This window comes from Cyprinodon tularosa, unplaced genomic scaffold, assembly GCF_016077235.1.
Source record: "Cyprinodon tularosa strain WSP-4 unplaced genomic scaffold, ASM1607723v1 ctg55, whole genome shotgun sequence".
NCBI classification, from domain to species: domain Eukaryota; kingdom Metazoa; phylum Chordata; class Actinopteri; order Cyprinodontiformes; family Cyprinodontidae; genus Cyprinodon; species Cyprinodon tularosa.
In genome coordinates this window covers 269,859-293,020 of record NW_024039285.1, presented here as the reverse complement: position 1 = coordinate 293,020, position 23,162 = coordinate 269,859, and the positions used below count along the sequence as shown (strand labels likewise).

Genomic DNA, 23,162 nt, shown 5'->3' with positions numbered 1-23,162 from the left:
AAAAATATGTATCACAAGGATTTTAATTCTTTGCAGAAATGTTCTCAGAACTGCTACTGACTCTAAAGCCAAAAGGAGAACCAAGCACTTGTGATAAGTGTTCAACCAAACCAAACAAGCACTGTAGAAGCCATCTGTCCTTTGTGTTTATCGCCACCAGGGGGCGTATTCCATTTTGAGTTATGATTGTTTAATGGGGGATGGGGTTATTTAAAGGTCAACCATGATTCTGTTCAGGTGTTGTTAATGAGAGGAGGCAACTGTTTTCTACTGTGTTCAGTCTAGATTATGTCGAATTTATGCATTTATGTAAAAGGCAAGTAGTAAAACTATGGACATTGTTATAAAGTATTTAAGTCAAACTAAAGATCTGCAACTTATGACTACTGTACATATCAAAGACTTTTTTTCTGCAACCATTTAAGCTTCTGACAGCCGTTTGACTGAAGGGCTTACAGCAACTAGGTAATGATACTGTATAACAGGAGACAGAAGTAATGCTTTGAAGACTCCAAACAAGACAAAGAACCTTTGGGCAGCCTCTCTATGGCACATCAGTGATGCCTTACATATTAAAATCGCTTAACAATGACAAACCTGTTTTGAAAATAGTCAAATAATCTTGAATCTAAAGACTCCCCATTTCAAAAGCCTTTGACTAATAATGGCAAATTAACTCTAGAACAAATGACTCTACAGAGAATAAATTAGTAAACCTTACATAAGCTAGGTTGTGTTTTTGTGAAAAGTCTATATTGCAGATCTGACTAGGAAATAAAAATGCATACAGTACATTATGTAACACTATATAAGAGTTCCATTTATTTCCTTATAACCACATTTTGCCACCATTAGTCTATTTTTTAGTACTATAGAATTAACAGCATTTAATAAATTAACTGATTACCATTCTTTGTCTTAATGACTTTTGCACATTGTCCTCTTGTTCCAGCTAATAAAATGTAATTTAAAGACCCCAAAAGCATTCATTTACACAAAAGCTGACAATTGCACTTTTGCTTTATAAGCACTCTAAAATCCAAGAGGAAGACTTTACCATACCAAAAGGTGTATAAGTTAAAATATTCAGTAAGGTTTCAGGTAGTTGCTCTATGTGAAGGTTTTTAAAATGTTAAGCAATGATAGTATTTGGAGTTTTGCATTCAATTTATTTTTCACAAATACAGAAATGGATAAGTGATCTGTAAATTTAAGGACATAGGGATTCAGAATCAATTTGGGGGGGATCCCAACCACAGAATCCACATTATAAAAGGTTTTTAAAGAACTTCGTTCAGTTTCACCTACTGCAAAAAAAAAAAGAAAAAAAAGAAAAAAAAAAAAAGAAAAAAAAAAGAAGTGGCTTTCAAAGTTGGGGCCACCAGGGGTTGCTAGTTCAGTCTTTGTAAAAAAAAAAAAAAAAAACAAAAAAAAAAAACACACTTCAATCAAAAACCAGAGGTCTGAACTTCAATTTGAGGAAATACCCCTGTGCTCCATCAGTACAGCATAACTCACCCTAGCCAAAAATTACACCTTAGTCCTAAGCATAAAACAAAATTAGGACCTGTAAAAACAAATCCATCTATCTATATAATATAAAAGTACTTTTTAAGGTTATAAGTTTAAGTGTGGGAACCCCTGGGATGGAGAAGCATTAAAGCTACCCGTTGATTAATCTCATCACTAAAGCAAGCAACAGACCAAACTCCTTTCTGCATCATTATACATTTATTTCTTTAGTAAAGACAGCATTAGCAGTGAACATCTAAACATTTTCACAGAACAATTTCCTTTCAGAAGATCATACCAAGACATTTACCAAGTTGATCAGTCAAACATGAACAAGAACTATCAGTTGTGTTTAAAAAAAGAGAAGTGTTTTGGGGACAGGACAAGAATAAGAAGAGTTCATTTGGATTGTCTTGCATGGAGCAGCTTGTCCTGTCGGCACATTTGAGGTGAAGATCTTCATTTGTCCTCTTTAAATAGAAGCTGTGAAAAAAAAAAAAAAAGAAAAAAAAAAAAAAAAAAAGTTAGGTTTGTTCCATTATTGTAGAGTCAGGAACAGCTGCTCATTTGTGGCAAACCTGTGGTCAAGCAAAAGGATTCCCAAAAGCATCTCCAAAAGCCCCCGTGGAAACAGAAGACTGCGCAACAGTTGTCTGCAAAAGAAATGCATTTAATATCCAGGGATATTTTAACTAAAGCAGTTTTAAACTAGAGGTCTCACACCCTGGTCTTGAAAAATTTAATTCCTGCAAGTTTCAGATGAATCTCTGCTCAAACAGCTGAATCAAGTGTATGCCTCATTACTAGTCCTTTGCCAAACTTGATGCCATGCTGAAGAGGTAATTTAGTCATTTCAATTAGCTATGTTAGAGCAGGGGTGCATCTAAAATCTGCAGGATGGATGTAGTAGCGGTTTGTTACCATTGCTGCAGGGGGTGCTCCAAAAGGATTGGAATCTGGAGCACCAAAAGCTTGATCAAACATATCCTGACTTAGGCCTTGTCCCACTGTTGGCTCTGAGCTCTTGGGGACTGGAGCCGAAGAGAAGGCAGCATCAAGTAGGTTAGGAGTAAAACTTGGAGTTGGAGCTGCTGCAGAAGTTGGGTTTGGAGTATCTGAGACAAGAAATTTTGATTACTCAGCAAGTACTGAACAAAGCTAGCAAGGTTTGAATTGCATAAAGGCAGATTCTATGAAGGCATACCATAGCTAACAACTTTAAGACAAATACCCCAGATTTAGATTTTTATACGAGAAAAAAAAAACCCTTTCATCTATGGGCTAAGATAAATTGACACTATGCATCTACACTTTCAAAAGAATGAACAAAGTCCCTTTACTATGCCAAGTTAGAGGCTGGTAGGAAAAGGGTGCGTGGCTCCCTTTACTTCTACAGCAACCCGTGTTTAAAGCCACAGATTGTTTAACCATTTTGCATCAATAATGTAGATGTATTTATTGTGCTATGCAAAGTTAAATTTCGTATTTGTCTTTTTAAAGTGCACTGTATTAGTGATGGTATTTGGAAAGTCTCCCTTGAAAAAGAGATTCCATGTTTAATCAATGGTCTATAAAAAAAAAAAAATTGGGTTTCCGAATCTAATCAGCTTGAGTTTTAAATGACAGAATACACCATCTGAATAAATATGATTAAAGATTTTGGGGGGGGAAAAAAAAAAAAAAATGTGTTTTTTCATTCAAATTTTTAAAGTAGGAATAACTGATCTCTTTTCCATTTTAAATAAAAAAGGCAGATAGGTTTGTAAATGTTGATAGCACAGGAAAGGGAACAGTTAATGATGAATCTGTGAGGCTTACCATTATTAGAAAGTGAGGATATCTGATTAATATCAAAGTCGTCATGGTCTGCAGCATCCTGAGCAAGACCGACTTTATTGGAAAAGTACTCATCAAATGCTCCTGCCTCCTTGTTAGGAGGTGGAGCAGAGCCTGGTGTGATCTCCCCTTTCCTTGCCGGGATGGCGGGAGGTTTGGCAAGCTGGAAGTTTTTGAACATGTCCTTTCCAGTTTTCTTCTCCTTATCTCCAAGGGGATCAAGAGCTGTGAAGGCACTGTTCTCCACTCGTGGTGGGGTCTCCTTAACTGGCGGCCTCGGAGGGGGGCGTGACGGACCATGTTCTCCCATTGCTTGGAAAGGATTGGATGCAGCAGGCTGAGTCCACTGCAGGTGAGGAGGAGAGAGGGGTGGGGTGCTGAACTGTGGTACCACCTGCGGCCCCCAGGCTGGGGGCTGCATGGGAACGCCAAAGGGGGTTTGTTGTGGAAAATTTGGTCTAGGGCCAGGAGCAGCCATTCCTGGCATGGGGAACATCCCCGGAGCTGCAGGAGAGGCACCCCACATGCCTATGGCAGGTACACCTGTTGCTGGTGGCCCTAGTTGGAGATTCCCTGAATGTTCAAAACAGTAAAAGTTAAATTAAACACAAGTTGGAAAACATTTCATAAAAGATTGAGGTATAGAGATTTATTACCCAGAGCGACTACGGTGGAAGGAGCAGTATTTGTGGGTGTATTGTTAAAAAGATCCACTTGAGATGTTTCAGAAGTAGCAGGAGCAGCAAACAGGTCAGCACCGAACAGGTCACTTGACCCAGACTAATAAGAGGAAGGGGAATATGTTTAAATATACACAGACAAAAAAACAAAGCAAGATTAGACCAAATTATAGGAACTTTTATAAACTAATTACAACTTGGCATGCTTATTATGAAATCCAAGTAACTGAATACCAATGTACACGCATGCTCTGACACTTACCAGTGCTTTTTAGTCACTCGAAGCATAAATAGGAAATAAAAAGGGTAAGAGCCAAGGGAAGTAAGAGTGGTTTTTCAGCAGCATAGTCAAAATGCAATATCTAACCACCAGTGCAAGATCTACTTGTCATTTTGAGGCCTTACACCTATATCCATGCAATCACCAACCTGACCTTGCAAAAACCAGTGAAGACCCCAAAACCAGGCATACACATTAGCACCCATCAACAAGCCAAACCCCATTTTCATGCATCCCAACTATAACTCAACTGACTGTGTGATTTCACCTTTGCACTCCTTCGACCGCGTCCGGACTTAGAGCTCTGTGGAGGTGGGCTTATGACAACAGAGTCATTGCTATAAGTTGCCAGTACTCCTGGATGACCCGTTATCTCAGCGACAGGAGACGTTTTCAAACAAGAGTCCAAAAATGGGTTTTTGCTTGAGACTGCTTGACATTCATTCCCATCCATCATTGTTATTGTAGTCCCCTGTGTTATACTACCCCCTAGTGGCCACTGTCCATTGTTGAGAGCAAGGAGCATCGATTTGCTGGATAATATGTTTGTCTGATTGTTTTGAACATCTCCATTCAAACTATCAAAATTTGTCTTAATGGTGCTGCCAGCAGCAATGCTAAAGTTACCGGCAGGGGATGCATGTGCAGTGGTTTCAAAATTATTGGTTGGACTGGAAAGGGGGTCATCACCAAATGGATCACTTTCTGGAGCAGGAAAGAAGCCATAAGCTTGAGAATTTTTAGAATTTGTGGATGTTTCATAGTCTGGGCCAAGGGAGTTCAGAAAAGCCAGATCCTTTATGCAATTCTGGTTGCTGTCTACTCCAGCAGAAAAGTCCAGCAACAGAATGTCATTAGACTCCTGGTTAACGTGAGGGACAGTGAGAGAGAAGAGAGATAAATTAATCAGTTTGGGAAAAGAGTGCATATTAACAAAATGATCAATGAATCACACAGTGAGACACAGGTTATTCAAAGCTGCTGCCTGTGGAATATTTAAATCAAACATGTGATCATTTGTGGCCACTTCAAACTTTCCAATTTTCTCATGTCACAAAAGCTTAAAGGAGAAGTTCGGTTTTTTACACTTTAAGCCCATTTTCTGTAGTGTCCAGGATGAAATCGAATGATCGACACCAAAAGTTTGACAATTGGTCCTGTCTCTGCTTTTTGGCTCATGCAGAATCCACCCCTGGCTGCTTTAGAATGGCTTCCATAGAGCATGTCCGATAATGTCCTTAAAACAACCTTAAACGTTCTTTTTTTTAAATATGCTACTCACCGTGTCGTCAGCGCTGTTCAATGACATTCCAAAAAAAGTTTCGTGAAGAAAAAACGTTCCTGTAGTGTTTTATTTAGCATTTTGTAAATCCCATTGAGTTCTGTAGGAATAGTCAATATTCCCCTGCCACCGGAAACGGAAATGGGGCCTGTTTACACAGTTGTAGTCTTTTCGCTTCACTCTGTGTACTCCGACGTCGAGGTGCTAACGTCTCTGTTAAACACTTTAAAAAACTCTGAAAATGGAATACGAAAGGTGGATTCTTGATTCTCGACGTAGGAGTACACAGAGTGAAGCGAAAAGACTACAACTGTGTAAACAGGCCCCATTTCCGTTTCCGGTGGCAGGGGAATATTGACTATTCCTACAGAACTCAATGGGATTTACAAAATGCTAAATAAAACACTACAGGAACGTTTTTTCTTCACGAAACTTTTTTTGGAACGTCATTGAACAGCGCTGACGACACGGTGAGTAGCATATTTTAAAAAAAGAACGTTTAAGGTTGTTTTAAGGACATTATCGGACATGCACTATGGAAGCCATTCTGAAGCAGCCAGGGGTGGATTCTAAATGAGCCAAAAAGCAGAGACAGGACCAATTGTCAAACTTTTGGTGTCGATCATTCGATTTCATCCTGGACACTACAGAAAATGAGCTTAAAGTGTAAAAAACCGAACTTCTCCTTTAAGTTGTGAAATGTTACACTGCATACAAAGTCTGAAATATCCACTCAGGGAAAGAAAAATATGGACCAAGCTGCAAGTCCTAGAAGAGTAGTGCCAGTTGAGATGGAAACCTGGATTTTCAAACACATCTGGAGAATTTTTCACCAAATTTCCAATTTATTCCAGCTTAAAGAGCAGGAGTTGCAGTGCCTTCATCCATGCCTGAAAATACACAAGTCTTTCAGAGCCAACAGCTTAGTAAAGTGCCACCCTGATGGCAAACAACTTATTTAATTTGGCTGTTATATTTGTGACTGAACAATCAGCTAAAAGTAGACATCCAGTAAACATTTATACAAGTTGAAAGAAACTACTTTAAAATAGACTTTTGCTTTGCTTCTGTAAATTTCATTACCAAAATGAGTATGCACCAAAACATGCAGGGGTAAAAGTCAAATTCTACATGCAGCAGCTTTAACATCAAGATGAACATTGATTGGTAAAGGGTTACTTAATTAAATTCTTTAAATAAAACATTTGATCTCCAAGGACAATTTTTTAGTGCTGTGTTTTAAGATTAAAAAGTGAGGGTTTGTGCTATAACCAAATATAGCCTATGCATTTTAGCCAGTTTAAAAAATAAATAAATAAAAAAAGTAGAACAGAATTTGTAGTAGATACCAATTTGATGAATAATATAAACCTGTAATACAAAGGAAAACTCCAATTTGCTGTCCAGATAGAGATAATTATAAAACTTACATTTGGAGACCTGATGTCTGGAGGAGTTGTAATGTCTCCAAAAAGGTCATGCTGTTCCACTTGCTGGGTGGGAAAAAAAAAGATTAAATAAAAATCCTTTTAAAGCCATAAGGGAGGGGGGAATAAAACAAATAAATCCTACCTGGGCAGTTTTTGAACCACCATCTCCACTTTGCAAGGCACCTCCATTCTAAGAGGAATAAAAATAAAGTCAGAGTTAAACTTCCACCTTAAAAAAAAACAAAAAAAAAAAAACAAGCAGCTTTAGAATGCTTACCTCAACGCCTGTAGAGCCATTTTCAGCCTGCAAGCAGAATTACATTGTTAATGATTAGATTTCTTCCCCTAAATTATGCTGATGTATGCATGATTTGAGTGAAATGGCAGGAGTAGGATGTGATTTCCTGAGAGAACACAGAGAGGCACTGTTCGTTTTCAAGAGGTACATACAGTACAGATTGCGTCTTGGCAGCCTTGCCAGGTAAAGACAAACAGTCCCCCCCCCCACAATTAACAAAGAAATTCAGTCACTGCCCAAAATTTGAAGGGAGGGGATGGAAATTACAGCTTAAGTCTAAATGCTACCTTCTGTGATGACTCTGCTTCTTTCGTCCTCATGTTAAAGATGACTTGGAAAAGATCTTTCAGGTCGATGACCAAGGGTTCAGCCTGCATGTTACCACAAAATGCAAAGTGTCATTGTTGTGACTCTAAATTTACAGTCCCTTATTCATCTCACGTTACCTGTTGTGCAGTTTTTATAGCGAAGAACTGATGCTGTCCTTCAGCTCCGCATACATATCCAAACGCTCTGTTGTCAGTTACGTCTCTGGCAATGAAGGAAATCCTGTTCACCAAATGCTCATGTTCAATTACCTGAGAGAACAAAAACATGATCAAGATTTATCTGGAATGGAGGTAGTAATCCTGAACTTTTAACAGTAAACAAGACCCACTCCTGATTTCTCGTCAATGATCTTTAGACCAGACATGGAAATGTTGACCCAAATTCTCTGTTTGTGCTTGCCTTGGGACCGAGCCGCTACAGCCATCCCCTACAGTAAAACAGATGTTTCATTACAGGAAATTGTTCCAACGGTTTAAGGTTACACTTGATTTCCAACAGTTATGCTTTACCTTAAGTTTCATCATAGAATCCTGGCACATTTTATCTCCTCTGGCCTCTGGGACGTCATCAATGCCAATCAGCTTGGCTTTGTACCTCACGCCGTCCCCTTGAAACCTGCTCAAGAGATACTCATCCGTCTTCTCTTGAACTTGAGGGGAGTAAAAAAAAAAAAAAAAAAAAAAACTATCATTGATCTGCAAATTTACATACACTTATGCACTTAGGTGTTTTAAGTTATGCATTTTGGCCAGACATTTCAGACTTTAATAAAGTTCTAAAATCTATTTAAATTTCACATTTGACCAAAACACATTGCATCATATTCACTATTAATAATCATGGTTCTTATTTGAATGCTTAGAGGAAGGATTATTTATTCTTTCACTATAAAGATACATAAAGTCATTGCTTATAAAAGCAGACATGAACCATTATAGACTACAGGAGTCAGCACAAAACTCCTAAAGGTATCTAGCTAATCAAAATGTCCAGCATATTTATCGCACCATATAACGCCAGGCCTGACTAAAATATGGTCCTTTCTTTGGAAAGGTGGTTAAGCCTATTTTAATACATTTGCCTTATTGACATCCACCCCACCAGATGGTGGCAGTAATGCATACCAGAGACTTGTCTGCCTGCCACAAATAAACCCAAAAAGAAAAAAATAAAACCATTTCAAACAAATTCAAAATTGATTGTGCTTGGAGAGAAAAAAAAAAGAAAAGAAAAAAAAAAAAAGAAAAGGAAAAGGCTGTGGCAGAAAATTAAAAAAAACATTAGAATGTTGCATTAAAATTGGTATGACACTTGTGATTTTTATTACAAAACATATGACCACCTCACAGCACAAACTCATGGTTCATATATGCCACCTTTGCTTAGGAAAATTAAAGCTCAAGATCTATTAAAATTAAATTGCTGCATGGCTATTGGACAATTCTCAGAAAAAGTCATTGGTTCAGCTCATAAACAGTAGCCTGTTAGCTTGTAAACATTTTTAACAGCAGGTATTTATTGATGCTCAACATATAGCTCCAGTTCTTGGTTTGGAAATGTGTTTTAATCTCAATTTTGATACAGAGGGTAAAGAAGAATGGCAGTAGCTTATTGTGTTCAATTAAAAAATGCCACCATTTACAGAAAAAGCAACACAAGATTTCAACTGGTGGTCAGATGTTAAAGTCCATCTTATCCCATGTTTTATAAGCCATTACGCTTCTAAGAACTGCTCTGCAAGCCATGCTTCTGAAGCGGACCAATACGGTTGCTGGAAGTGCAAAACAATATCACATTTACCTGGGAGACTTTTACAAGTTTGACAGAACAGTAGGCCAGGAAACAGTCAGCTTGTTTGGCTACCACCAACTTCTTGGTAAGACTAGAGCCTCGTGACTCAGGAAGGGCGGGTTAAAGAGCTTGGGGATGGGATATAACTCTGCAATGCATAGCAGAGTTAGCACACATCAGGTACACTAAAGGCAATCAGTATGGTTACAACAGTATCTTGTTTCTTAGCAGTGGTTGTGTTTTAAACTGTCTTGGTTGCTGGCTAGTCTGGAACGATTGCAAAATTCACATCTTTTAATCCCACATGATTAAAAGACAATCAGAGGCACGTTTGCAACTTTAGCCCTATTCCAACAGGGTTTATAATATATGATATATTTGACCTGCTATTATTTGCCTAACACCAACGTCCTCTGATAATACTCAAATGTGAATAGTAATTAAATTTGAGTGATCAGGGCAGTTTTACCAGTCGCATAAGGAAAGATCCATAAATCACGTTATCCCAGCGTGAAAAGGCCATTTTAGACAACAGCTTGCAATCATGGTGTACATTCTGGATAAGTTGGATTATTCAAGAGTTATGGATGTAGTTTTCACACATTTGTAGTCTGTATGTCAGCGGCCTTTATCTCAAAATGATAATCCACTGCACCGAGAGAGATGTTGGGCAGTATGTAGCATTGAGATATCTGGCGTCTTCAGTTATCCCATGAGAAATGCATGACAGGAGAAAGTGTTTAAATGTTTTGTTAAACTTGTAAAAGTGTCACAGGTACATGTAATATTGTTCTGCAATTCCCAAAAGTGGTTTAGATCCTTAAGACTGAACTACAACTATGTCACCATAACATCCAAAACTAACCTTTCCGCTTCTCCTTTTTCAACAGGGTCTTGGGTGTGGTGGTCACAGGAGAGGAGGGCGGGTTGTCGGTGGTTGAGGGTGTGGAGCTTGGGTCAGCAGTTGCTGGTAAACCGTTTTCCACCTCTGTAGACATCATGTGTAGGTGTCCAACTTAACTGGACCAGCAACAATCTGAGGCAAAGCAGGCTGCAGCTCTGTTCTGGTGCAAAGATGTGAACGATGCTTTTGACTCTTAGCACCCACTCATGCTTCTTTCCCCTGGAGTAAGAAAATTAAGTTGATTAGCCCAGTTAGGGAAAAAAAAAAAAAAAAAACACTGTTAAACAGTCTTTTAGTCAAAAATTCCTAGTAAAATCTTAAATGACTGAAGAAAAAAAAATTGTTGTAGTTGCAAACCATAATTTAAAAAGAGTTTAACTTATTGAAAATTACATGATGTACAATAAAAAGTTTTACAACCACATAAACAGCCAAGAGATGAACCATTATGACCCATAAAACACTCACAAGACTGCACAAGATATTTTGACTCTGACCCTAAAATTCTAAACAGCTTTTTGCATTAAAAAAATTAAAATCCAAGTCCTTTTTGAGTTTATTTGCAAACTAATACAATCCATCAGGACACTAATGTTCTACCATTTCACAACCCCATCACATGATTAGGCATTCTACACAAAAAAATAAAACAGACATTCTTGCTAAAGGGTTTGCCAACATTGCTAATGTTGCTAAGTAAAGGCCTATCAATTTTCACTCAAAACTAATCTCAGAGAAAAATGGCATAAATATGCAATACAGCAAATAACCCAATATTCAAATTGAGCCACAATCCTGTTTTTAAATTACAATGCCTCTAAACCATCTAGTGTGTCAACCCAACATTATGAAATAATTACAATTAAATTCACTTTTCTACAAAAAAAGAACCACACAACCAATAAAAAGACATCCAGCACAAATCCAGCTGTACCTAGTTACAGACATACCTTTAGGACCAGCCTCAGAAGGAACACTGGTTAGAACAACGATGCAAAGAGCCTGTGACTACCGTTTAGCAGACCAAAGGTTGGAAATGGGCAAAGGTTGAGCAATTACCTAAGGTTAATCTTACGCTAGCAGAGCTAAAGATCTCGTGATGCCCAGCTAAGCAAGTACAAGAGGAAATTGGTGCACTTAGAATGACAGCTTGTCCACAGCCCTGTTATTTTTCTGCCTTGAAGGAGGAACGGCAGACTATCAAGCAGAGATAAGCTGGAAGCAGAGGAAATGAGACAGATATTGACAAAAGATGCATACCTGCAGGTCAGCAAATGTGCTACAGCTTGATGCCAGTAATTATCTGACAAATGAGCAACACCTGATCATACAAAGGGGAGGGTAGGCCTGATTTCAGACCCTCCCATAGGCTCTGCTACTTTAAAAGAAGACAAACTGCATTTTGCAGTTTAAATGCTTCAAGTTACATTCAACCCACAGCTTCTTGATATGATTTCAATTGTTTGGCTTTTCACAAGAGCTACTGGTAATGTATAAAATAATAAACCTTGACATTATAAGCTTGTGCGGGTGTTAAACACACCAAGTAACAGCATCCACTGGTGTGTTTACTTTATTCCCCCATGTAAATCTCTGCAGGCCACTGACACATGTTGATTTGGTTGTGCTTGAGAGGAAAGTTAATGCTCCACCTGCATGAGCCTGACACATGATGTTCTAGTCCATCAGCTACAGCTGGGGCAGATGTCCCTCCAACTTTAGGAAGGCCTAATAAATCTGGTGTACTGTCAGCACTTCCCGGGTAGTTCCAAGTTACATTTTAACAAATATCTCTAGAGATGCATGTTAGGATGACAAGTCTGGAGGTTTCTTAGCTGAACGCACTGGTGTCACAACTAAAACCTGACCACGGAGCACAATTGTGAATCTTTGTGTCAGCAGATTTAAAAGTAGTGCTGAGGGGCAGAAATGTCACAATGCAGGGCCGTCAGGAAACATAAACTTCAGCACATCTGGAGGAAATCAGGGAATGAGTCAGACTGCGAATGAATGAGATGGTGAAATACCACAGGGGCCACTGTGAACACAAAGGGCAGTCATTTCTAAAATGCTTTTAGAATTAAACAATGCAAAAATGCTTAAGGATTGCACATGGTTAAATATTTAGACTTATCAAAAAGGTAAATTGTTTGGAGGGGTCTCATAGACAAGAGATTAAGAATTCATGTTTAGTCAGAATAAAACAATGGAATAGGTTAAGCATTTAATATAAGGTAAAAGAAGAAAAAGACTTTAACACCCATTACAATCGTCTCTATGAGTCTAAGGACTCATAAACATGTTACTGTGGTACTTAAAAAACAAAAAAACAATCTCTGTTGCTGCTGCGGCTCTGAACGGAGTAAAACAACTTGATGACGTACCTGTTCAAGCGCGCGCGGTGACAACTTTAGTTTTTTGCCGTCTCACCTCCACGGATCTGCAGCGCAAACGGGAGAAAAATGAAACCCAGCTTCGGACAAGGAGCAGGAGTATGACTTTTTCTGCTAAATACCGTGGGCACAGGAGAGACTGCAGGCAGACAGCTCAGACTTTAACTCTTCACTGACTGACTCACTGCAGTTTTAAAGGGCCAGAGGGGCGGTCACTAATAGAAAAGGCATTGGGGGAAAAAATGCTTTCATAACGTCAAATAAAAATCGTGCAAAATGAATTTCTTAGCTTTGCAGAGTTTTGCATAGTTTGTAAAACGTATAGGGGAGTGACTTATGACTTATATACAAATAAATGTATATACAATAAAAAATGCTTTAGTTGGGCTGTGCAGTGGGTTGCACTGCTGCCTTCAGCAAGAAGGTTGTGGATGTGATTCCCGGCCCGGGATCTTTCTGCATGGAGTTTGCATGTTCTCCCTGAGGCATGCATGGGTTCTCTCCGGGTACTCTGGCCTCCTCCAACAGTCCAAAAACATGACTGTTAGGTTAATTGGCATCTCTAAATTCTCCTTAGGTGTGAGTGTGTGTGTGAATGGTTGTTTGTCCCCTTTGTCTCTGTTTTGCCCTGCCATGGACTGGCTACCTGTCCAGGGTGTAGCTCGCCTTTCGCCCATTGATAGCTGGAGATAGGCACCAGCATGCCTCATGACCCTGTTTGGGATAAACATGACAGGAAATGGATGGTTAAGGTATTAATATTGGCTTTTTTTTTGTCTCACTGAGAAGCTGACTATTCTTGCAGTAAGCCGTTCATTGTTTTCATCAGGGAGACAACCTGGTGAGAGATATATTCTCAGTGGTAGCTGATTTTTAGTAACCTAATGGTAAAAGGCTTGTACTTATATAGCAATTTTAAGTAGGACTTCACCAAAACACTAACCACTACATTCAGTCATTCACCCATTCACTCACACTGATTGTGGCAAGCTACATTGTCTCTGTGTTGCCCTGTGATAGACTGGCGACTTGTCCAGGGTGTACCCTGCCTCTTGCCCATAGACAGCTTGAGATAGGCACCAGCACCCCTCATGACCCTGCTTGGGATAAAGCGTGACAGAAATGGATGGATGCTTTAGTTTTTAATTGCCCTAGCCTGTGAGGAAGTGGTAACTACGAGAATTTAACCCTGTCCCCAGTATATAGAAAATCGTTCAGCAGATGCAACTGCAGAATTTTCCTCTTCTATCTTAATTGTATACTAAAAAAAAATCTGCACATAAGGTTCAAAATATATATAAAAAAAATAGCAGTTTCTGAATAGATTAAAAACGCCTTTTCTGTACACAAAACAGTAGAAGATAACTGACAAACACTATTTTAGATAACTTATAAACATGATACTAAGTCAAAAATGTCATTTTTAAAACAAATATCAAATAAAAATCTTTATATGCAAACCAGTGCCCAGTTTAAAAGAGAGCGGATACACTCTATACTAGTCATCCGGTGGATCGATCAGGAATTGGTGATGACAAAATATGTGGGAGGACTTTTCCTCTTTAATGAAGAACATAGTATTTACCAGAAGGAAGAATTCAGAAATGATTTCTTAAAGTGATCTGAGCCTATGTCACTAGCTGCTAACAAGATAAATGTGCAACTATTTCCAAGAAAGCACTGGAGATCACCTTTAATGATTTAGTCTATTTTTATTCAAATGTATTTACTTTTATTACAAGTATATACTTGTATTTATGTCAGATGATAAGGGTTTGCAACCTGTAGTTATGTCCCAGCTGATAAAATATTTATGCCAGACAAAGCCATCCATCCATTTTCCATCACGCTCATCCCAAGCTGGGTCACAAGGGGTGCTGGCGCCTATCTCCAGCTGTCTACAGGGTACATCCTGGACAGGTCACCAGTCCATCGAAGGGCAACACAGAGACACAGGAAGCCGGAGTACCTCTGCATGCTCACAGAGACAAAGACCCCGAGCTGGGAATCAAACCCAGAACCTTCATGCTGCAAGGCAGCAGTGCTATCCACTGCCCTACTGCCCGCCAGACAAAGCATGCCTATCCAAATGGCCTTGTGGATTAAGGAATGGTGCAGACCCGATTGTTGCACCCTTTTATTAAGCTCTCTCACCAGCAAATATAGCTAAAAAAAGTGAAAAAAATAACTCCTCCAAAAAAGGATCAAGACAGCATAGTGTTTTAAAAAAGACCTCAGTTTTTCTCCCTCTAGCTGAGTCCAAAATCTGGAGCAAAAGCAAATAAAATGGGAAGGTTGCAAAAGGTGAACGTTGAGACAGGCCAACAAAGGTGTTCAAGAATGAGGATGGAAATCTTAAAGCAGATCTGAATGTAAAACCTGCACTTAATACAATAATACAATTTTGAAATAATTGCATTATCTCAGCTTGCAAGGTTTCAAGTTTGATTAAAATGACAAAAGAAATGTTTGAGGATAGGAAGTGTTTTAAAAGAATATCTCTCTGGGTTTTCATGCTTACCAAGGCTGAATCATTAGTAACAGCAACAATTGTGGCTTTGCAAAGATGTGGTTTATTTTCTCATTGTCTCAAATAGCAATTCAATGGTTGATGGTCAACGGAGAGGGCATTTTTAAATGTGTCCTTGTACCAGATACTAGATAAATGGAGGAAAAACCAAGGAGCTAGTGGTGGACTTTCGAGAAGCAGATCCACCCAGTGGACACAGGTGAACATCCAGGGAATGGACATTGAGATGGTAGACTCTTATAAGTACCTAGGTGTTCATCTGATTGGACTCACAACACTGAGGCTGTGTATAAGAAAGGACAGATCAGACTCTTCCTGCTGAGGAGACAGAGGTATTCTGGAGTGCTCCTAGAGACCTTCTCTGACTCTGTTGTGGCATCAGTCATCTTCTATGGAGCTGTCTGTTTGAGCAGTGGCTTACCTGTAGCTGAGAGAAAGCAGCTGGATAAGCTGATCAGGAAGGCAAGCTCTATGATTGGATGCCCTCTGGACTCAGTGCAGGAGGTGGGAAACAAAAGAAAATCTGTTGGATAATGTCTCCCATCCCATGCATGAGGTCGCATGGGTTGTTGCAGAGCTGGAGAGCTCCTTCAGTAAGAGACTGCTGCACCCCAAATGCATCAGAGAGCGTTATCACTGATCCTTCCTCCCAGCAGCTGTAAGACTCTAGAACCACCACTGTTCCCAACAACCTCAATAAGTTGTTACATTCATGTTGATTTTAGACAGTTTCTACCTTAGTCAGTTAAATAACATCTCTGATGTTGCTGCTTTTTTCAAATATCCATTACTGTAAAAATGTCTATAGCTGTATATTGGTTGTTTATTCTCCAGGTGCACAGTTTTATGTTGTTAAAACACTTTACAGTGGCGTATTTCATTTGTTTATTTTTTATCTCTTCACAATTAATTTATTCTTATACATTTTCTAGGCTCCATATTTGTGTGAACATTTTTTTCTGTAATCTTTTTGCTGCAGTGAACACCAGAATTTCCCCATTGTGGGAATATTCTATTCTATTTCTATTTTATAAAGTAGCTGGTGAAAGACATGCTTAGAACAAGCAAAATATGTCATCTTACTCTATTACCAAACAAGCATTTCTGAAATATTGAATACCTTCAGTTCTTAGAGGATAAAGTGAACTGCTGGATCCCAGCAACATAAAATGGCCAAGATATAAACATATAGAAAGACTAGTTTAAAACTTTAAGCCAGGTGAAGATCAGGAAGGAGACCTGCCATTATCCAGCTTTACTACAAACACAGGATTTCAGAGCAAACGGTTCATCAGATGACACACCAAAAACGCACCTCGAAGGGAAATCACTAAAAAAAACTAAAGGTGGAGCAATACCCAAGCCTCATTCTTCACTTAGTCGAGTCTAATCTCAGAATCAGAAAATGCTTTTTCGGTAAGTAATATTTTAACTCATACAATGAATTGGTCTTACTGGTAAGATGCAAACAATAGACAACAAATAAGCACAGGAATACAGAAAAATTGGAATCAACAATTGCTAGTTGAAAATGAAGAGCACCATGACAATTAATAAACAACATAGATAGAATTCAATTAAACTGAATATCAAACAAAAGTGCTGAGGTGATCTTATTTGTTTATATCTTTAATATAAAGCTGAAGAAATTAGAATATGTAATAAAATGATGGAAATTCCTCAAAAAGTAAAGAAAAAGGCTTCAAATACACAAAGGCATTAAAGTGCATAGTTTGTCACAGACATTGAATCACTATTGTTTACTTGCATCAGGCTTAACTGGACCAGTTTACACAGCAGGAATGGAGGATCTTCTTTCTCTTTACTGAGATCTCTGGTTTATATTTTTTAAACCAGATTTCCATAGAAACAGACTAGAGATTACAAGGTAAAACAAAGAGCAATTCAGAAGCCTTCACAAGGACAACAACATGACATTTTCCTGGGCCTCATTCTGGAGACAGGGCTGGGGCTGGAGCTCTTTGGCATGTGCCTTGTGGCCAGTTTACTCCTTGTAGGACCCCTGTCATCCTATTTAGGGGACATCCATGAAAAAAGGGAAACAATTACACATTGAGGGGCTTGATTGTAAGAAATGCCTCCAAAGTCTTTAAATTAAGTGGATCATACTCCTCTTCTCCGTTTCCCTGACACCTCCTCTAGTGGGAAGCCCAAGATAATCTGCAGAAAACATTTTACTCTTAGATAATAATGCCATAAAGAAATACATTAAAATTGAAGTGTGAAACAGAGGAAAACGTATTTCAGATCAAGTAAAACTAGTGATTAGTCCAGCATTATATTCACAAAAACAAAGTCCACACAGGTCTATATATGCAGAATGTTTCCAATCTAAACCAAAGCATGAACACTTGGGGGGTCACCTGGACATGACTCATTCATCACCCAGGCCACAGTCAAAGATGCAGTCAAAAAGATCCACAAAGGCAAGGCTTTGGGGATGGATGAACATCTTGGTCAGTCTACCTTCATCTATGGTCATAAAATATTATGTTATGGTAAATGGTCTATGACTATATGGCAATTTTTCAAGTCAGGAGACTTGACCAAAGCGCCTTACACTAAATTCAGTTATTCACCCAATTCATGCAAACATGGTGGATAGACATCATAATTAAAGATAGGGTGAAGTGTCTTGCCCAAGAACACAATGACATTCAATGTTAGAGCCGGGGTTTGAACTGACGACCCTTCGGTTGTAGGGCAAACTCCAGCATCCATGTTGCCGCAAAAAAAATAGAGGCCATTACAAGATCCCAGTTACAAGCATCTGAAATTCTGTTCCTCTGATGTGTGGCACTAGTGAAGGAATCAGCTCTCCAGTAGGGGCTCGGAGTACAACCATTGCTTTACCACATGAAGATGAGAAGCAAAGGTGGCTTTGGAATCTGTGTCGGATGCCTCCTGGACGCCTCCCTGAGGAGGTGTCTCATGCTAGTGTTACAATAAGGAGGCCCAGAAAGCTGCCCAGGACCGCTTGGATGAACTTTTCTTTGCTGTCCTTGAAGCAACATGGGTTTCCCCTAGAGGAGCTCGAGGAGGTGTCTAGGGAGAGGGAAATCTGGACATCTTTGTTGAGACTGCTGCACCCCCATCCCAACCCCGACAAAAGCTGAAGATGACAATGACAGCATGTATTATTTAAAATTGCTGCTGTAATGAATTTTCTCATTGTTAGAATATATCCATCATATAATGTTTTTCAGTAATCTTTTATTGGGTCTTGGTGTGTTAAACTAAAATGATTAAATAACATAATTGATACTAAAGTAAATTATGAGAACAGCAGTTTAAAGACAAACAACAGTAGACCTTTAAAGCATAAATATCTCAAAACAGTGTCCCAGGGCTTTACTAGAACAGCTGTAAATAAGATTTATACCTAAACTAAGCCTCACTTAAATCAAATTGTGAAAAGGAACAATGAGCGGAGACTAGGAGACTACAAGCAAAGAACTAAAGCACTCCTCCTGCCAACGCAGCAGATTTTTTAAAGACCAGGCTTGACATTTCCTCTGCCATGTACTAATCCAGCTGCAGTTGCAGTAAACTGATTGCCGTAAGCAGCCTATCATCTTCCTTTGTATGAATGCTTTTGATGTCAGCCTGGGATTCTGTAATGACAGTTTTTATATTTGCTGCTCTAAGCAGTCAGTAGCCGTTGTGATTTTCCCAGGAAGAAAAGCTGCAACTTGCAGGAAGAGATTCTGATTTCTGTTTGCAGAAACATTAGTGGATGCTTGTTTTTGGATAATTATAAGACAAAATGGGATATTAGTATTAACTGAGACTGGCGCAGTACAACGACCGAGAACTTGAAGGTACTCAACGCTAGAAAGGTTTGGAACCCAAAATGGAAATTGAACGGATGTTGCTGTAAGCAATGACATCTACACTGACATCCTTGATGATGTCAGTCTGGCTCTTTCTTCTGCAGTGGTAGTTTTCACTTCTGTAAACCTGTATGTTGTCATTCAACTGAGAAACCTTATTATCCTGGTGATTAAATTATAGTTTCTGTGGAAACACATTTGGTTTTTTAAGAGATGATTGGGAAAGTAGTTGCAGTTTTTCTATTAAACATCTAAATAATCTATAAAGGCGAAAACAAAAATAGATGATTAAATAATATTAATTGATTTATTGTTTGTCATTATCCTTTACAAGATCACTGGTGTACATTGACATTTGGAGAAGAAATGGGCCCAGATCCTCCACTGTATGTAATAGGGGCAAACAGGTGAGGCTTGTAGTTGGGACAGTGGGGGAGAAAGCCTCCAAAAGAGCTGACTGCTATGTAAATAGGGTCTAATAGTTGTTATGGAAAGTTGGCAATGATGAAATACCACATTTTTATAACAATCAGAGGATTTACTTAACTTACCATCTCCTTGGTGCCAAGATTGTAAAAAGAGCAGTTTGGGGCCTGGTCCCGTCTTGTTTCCTACAGCTCCAGTTACTTGAAACTATACACTTCTTGATCTGACAGGTAATATGTGGAAGTTTCAGAAAGGAGCTATGATCCTCTAACCTTCTTCTGACTTAGGTGAACAGCTTTTTGATTTGTCTTTCCCATTTTGTGGAGTAAAAATAGGAGAAATAGGCTTCAGGTTGACATTAGATCTTTACACTATGTAAACATGAAGCTACAGGTCACCAATTAATTAACCTTAATTTAAAGAATAAATACTAATACAAATAATAAAATCACCTTAAAATTGTTGACGTCTACAGAGACAACTTCATTGAGATCCACAGTTGAAATTAAGTATGTAATTTTGAATTAGTACTTTGAATCTGTTCTTTTTCTCCACATTTGTGGTAACACCTATTTAAATCCTTCATATATCTCGCAGTCTGTATAAATGTATTGGGAGATCTTTTGATTATCACATTTCTAGCCTTTATGGTAGGGATATTTACTGTTTCTCTTTGTTCTGTAAGTTGGAAGACAGCGAAAAATGAGTGGGGCAAAGGACAGGAAGGATGTGTTTCCTGCTTTGCACCCTTAGTTTAGCTGACAGAAGCTGGATTTTTGAAGATGAGTCTCTGTTAAGTGAGATTACTGATGATGCTGGAGTCTGTCTTTCCCTATCTGTGACAAATCAGCCATAAGAAAAATGTTTCCATAACTGGTTATATTATTATGTGAAGCTTAATTAAAGACATTTCCATATTGCTGATGGAAAAATAAAGAAACATTTGGACAATACTGATTAAAAGATTTTTAACTCCACTTCTATATATCATCATCATATATAAGCTGCAGTGGATTTAAGATATACATAATTTCTTAGACATTACATCTTTTCCAGTCTGAGGTCAAATTAAATCATAGCCTGAAAAGCAGGCCCGGGTTTTTGGTACCAATATTAAACAATTTGTTGGCTATGCTCTTAATGACATACATATCCAACTCTGCATGGCAAATTAGTGTTGTTGTCAAGATAACACCCAAAAAGACCAAGTAGTACAGAGACAAAGACAAGGCCAAGACCAACACAAGACCATCTGTACTCCTTAATCTCGGTTGGTGCGGTCTTGACTACCATACTATGACAAGCATTTAGAACCACTTGGTTATCTCTTAATAATCACTGGAAAATGTTTATTGTCATTAAAGCAACTGCAAATTTTATTCAGCATTTCCCATCCTGGAACTTAGATTTTTTTTATCCTTGGTGCTGAACTTGAAGCCTTTGGAAAGGTCTTCTTACCATAACACTAATATTTGGGGGCATATGACTTTGCATCAGATTTATATCTGGAGTGGGCGGGCCCATCGAAAATGATAATATAATTTTTTATCAAAAAAAATATGTTGGTGAGCAGAGGTGACAAAAGTATTAACGTTTATCACTCAAGTAGAGTATAAATCCAACTTTTTAAAAACATTTAGTATAGACTTAAGCTTTTTACTCAAGTAAAACTGTAAAAGTAAAATTTTTAAAACTACTTAAACTATAAAAGTAAAAGTAATGTGGGAAAATGTTTTTACAGATTGTTATTGCACTACCCTATAAAAGGAAATTTGTTCTAAAATTCTGGATAACTTTGTTATACTCAATATTCTTAGTTTTTTAACTAATGGTAACTATGTTAAATTTAACTTAGCATCATCTGAAAAAAAATATTTATTTTGGTATGTGCTGGACAACAAGTTGGTGCAGTACCGAGTCCAACCATAATGGAATTATCTGGATGAAACAAAATACTCTGATGATTTTTATTTATTTTTGTAAAATATACCAACAGAAAACAAAACTAATGAGCCTATTTTTAAAATGTAATGGGCAGAAAGTAGAGATAATTGCAAAAAAAAAAAAAAGGAACGATTAGAAGTAAAAAGTGGTCTAAAAAAATAATTACTCCATTAAAGCATAGATAGCTAAAATTTCTATTTAAGTAAGGCAACAAAGTATTTATAGTTTGTTACTTGACACCTCTGGTGGTAAGACTAATAAGTCAGTAATGCTGCTGTGAATGAGGGGGCTTAACTGTGGGGAGGGTTTGGCCATGTACTGTTAAACAGGTTTAAGAAGACTTTATTCTTTCATTAATGATTACATCAAAAGCACATTCTTTCAAGTTTTACTGTGGTTCAAAAGGTTTGTTGGCTTCCATTCATAAATCCAACCTTTAATAGAAGAAAAAAAAAAAACTCATCAGAAGGTTAATTTCTTTGATGAAATGCTGAGAAGTTCATAAGATTCATCTTTTCCTCTGTTTATGAAAGGAAGGCCAGCCACACAATTTTAACTTCAAGCTTTTAGGGCGTGAATTCTGGAACTCTCTGCCACCACAGCCAGAAGCTAAAATAATCACTTCTCCCCGGGCTATAATTGAGGTAGACATTTTTTTTTTTTTCTACTGCGTTAACTTCAACTCACAGGACAAAAAGAATAAGGGGGGGAAGCACAAAACTGAGCAGTGCTACAAGTGACATATTGTTCTGGATATGGCACTCCTGTTAAAAACAAAATGAACTTGTGCTCAAAGCGTCTCTGCAAACTCCCGACCTTCTTCTGAAAAACAGGAAGTCTTTCTAGTCAGGAAAAACATTGGCCAAGAACCGTACCTACCCCATGGTTTCCTGACAAAGTAGTGAGGAAACTGCCGAAACTTAAAAAAGTGGTGACCTCAGCACATATTTGTGCTATTTCACTTGGCTATGACCACATACCCCCCAAACTACCCCAACTCCTCTCACAAATGTATTTGATAATCACAGCAAAGCAGCCCCTAGACTCTATTTGAACCCATCAGGGAGTGCTGTGGATGTTTATTTAAGTCAGCAGGAAAATACTTGTCAGCCTGCTGAATAATGTGGATTTTATCATCAGTTTTTTGTTTTCTCAGAGGGAAGCAGAGGCTTTTGCCAAACTCCCAGTACTACCAAGATTATTTTTTCAACAAGGTTGCAATTTTTATTATAATTTAGCCTGTTTATAAATTTAAGACTCCTTATAGATCTGCACAATAAAATGTCCTGTACTCATTAATTATCAAGACACACTTTACTCTGGTATTTATGTACCGCAGTCTCAGCAAAATCTTCTTAGATCACATGACAGGTCAGTGAGTGCAACAGTTTGAAACTTCCTGTACCTTGTGCAAGGCTTGGTTTAATATTTTAAACAGAGAGAAAAGAAGACTTTTAACGAGGTTGATTCTAAAATCTGTGTTTTGTATGATGAAACTGCTGCAGATTACACTTTTGTACAACATGGAAACCAAAATATGTCACCAGAGCTCTCTTAAGCATTAGCTTTGATGTTCACTGCTCAATGTTACCCTCCTGTGGGCAAGTATTTACATTACAGCATCATGATTTCTAACGAGTTCAAAAGATCTTTCAAGATAATTATAGTTCTG

General features: G+C 38.3%; 1 protein-coding gene across 1 annotated transcript; it reads right to left on the bottom strand.

The window, feature by feature from the left end:
• Nucleotides 1-1,712: 1,712 nt before the first annotated feature.
• Nucleotides 1,713-12,912, bottom strand: dab2 (DAB adaptor protein 2). Its single transcript, XM_038305003.1, has 15 exons — nt 12,728-12,912; nt 10,305-10,562; nt 8,158-8,297; nt 7,977-8,075; nt 7,765-7,896; nt 7,606-7,689; nt 7,298-7,324; nt 7,163-7,210; nt 7,021-7,083; nt 4,577-5,170; nt 4,005-4,128; nt 3,331-3,921; nt 2,434-2,627; nt 2,091-2,165; nt 1,713-1,995 (listed from the first exon to the last, which is right to left on the bottom strand). Exons 2-14 carry the CDS (start codon nt 10,438-10,440, stop codon nt 2,097-2,099), a joined length of 2,301 nt encoding a protein of 766 aa, XP_038160931.1. The 5' UTR covers nt 10,441-10,562; nt 12,728-12,912; the 3' UTR covers nt 1,713-1,995; nt 2,091-2,096.
• Between the last annotated feature and the right edge of the window lie 10,250 nt (nt 12,913-23,162).

Bases quoted from the DNA above. Each gene is read 5' to 3' on its own strand.
- dab2 (XM_038305003.1), bottom strand. From the start codon at position 10,440: ATGATGTCTACAGAGGTGGAAAACGGTTTACCAGCAACTGCTGACCCA. The intron at 7,211-7,297 runs GTAAGCATTCTA...TATTCCTCTTAG, and splicing joins ATGGCTCTACAGGCGTTGAG to AATGGAGGTGCCTTGCAAAG. The intron at 7,084-7,162 runs GTAGGATTTATT...TTTCCCACCCAG, and splicing joins GTGGTTCAAAAACTGCCCAG to CAAGTGGAACAGCATGACCT.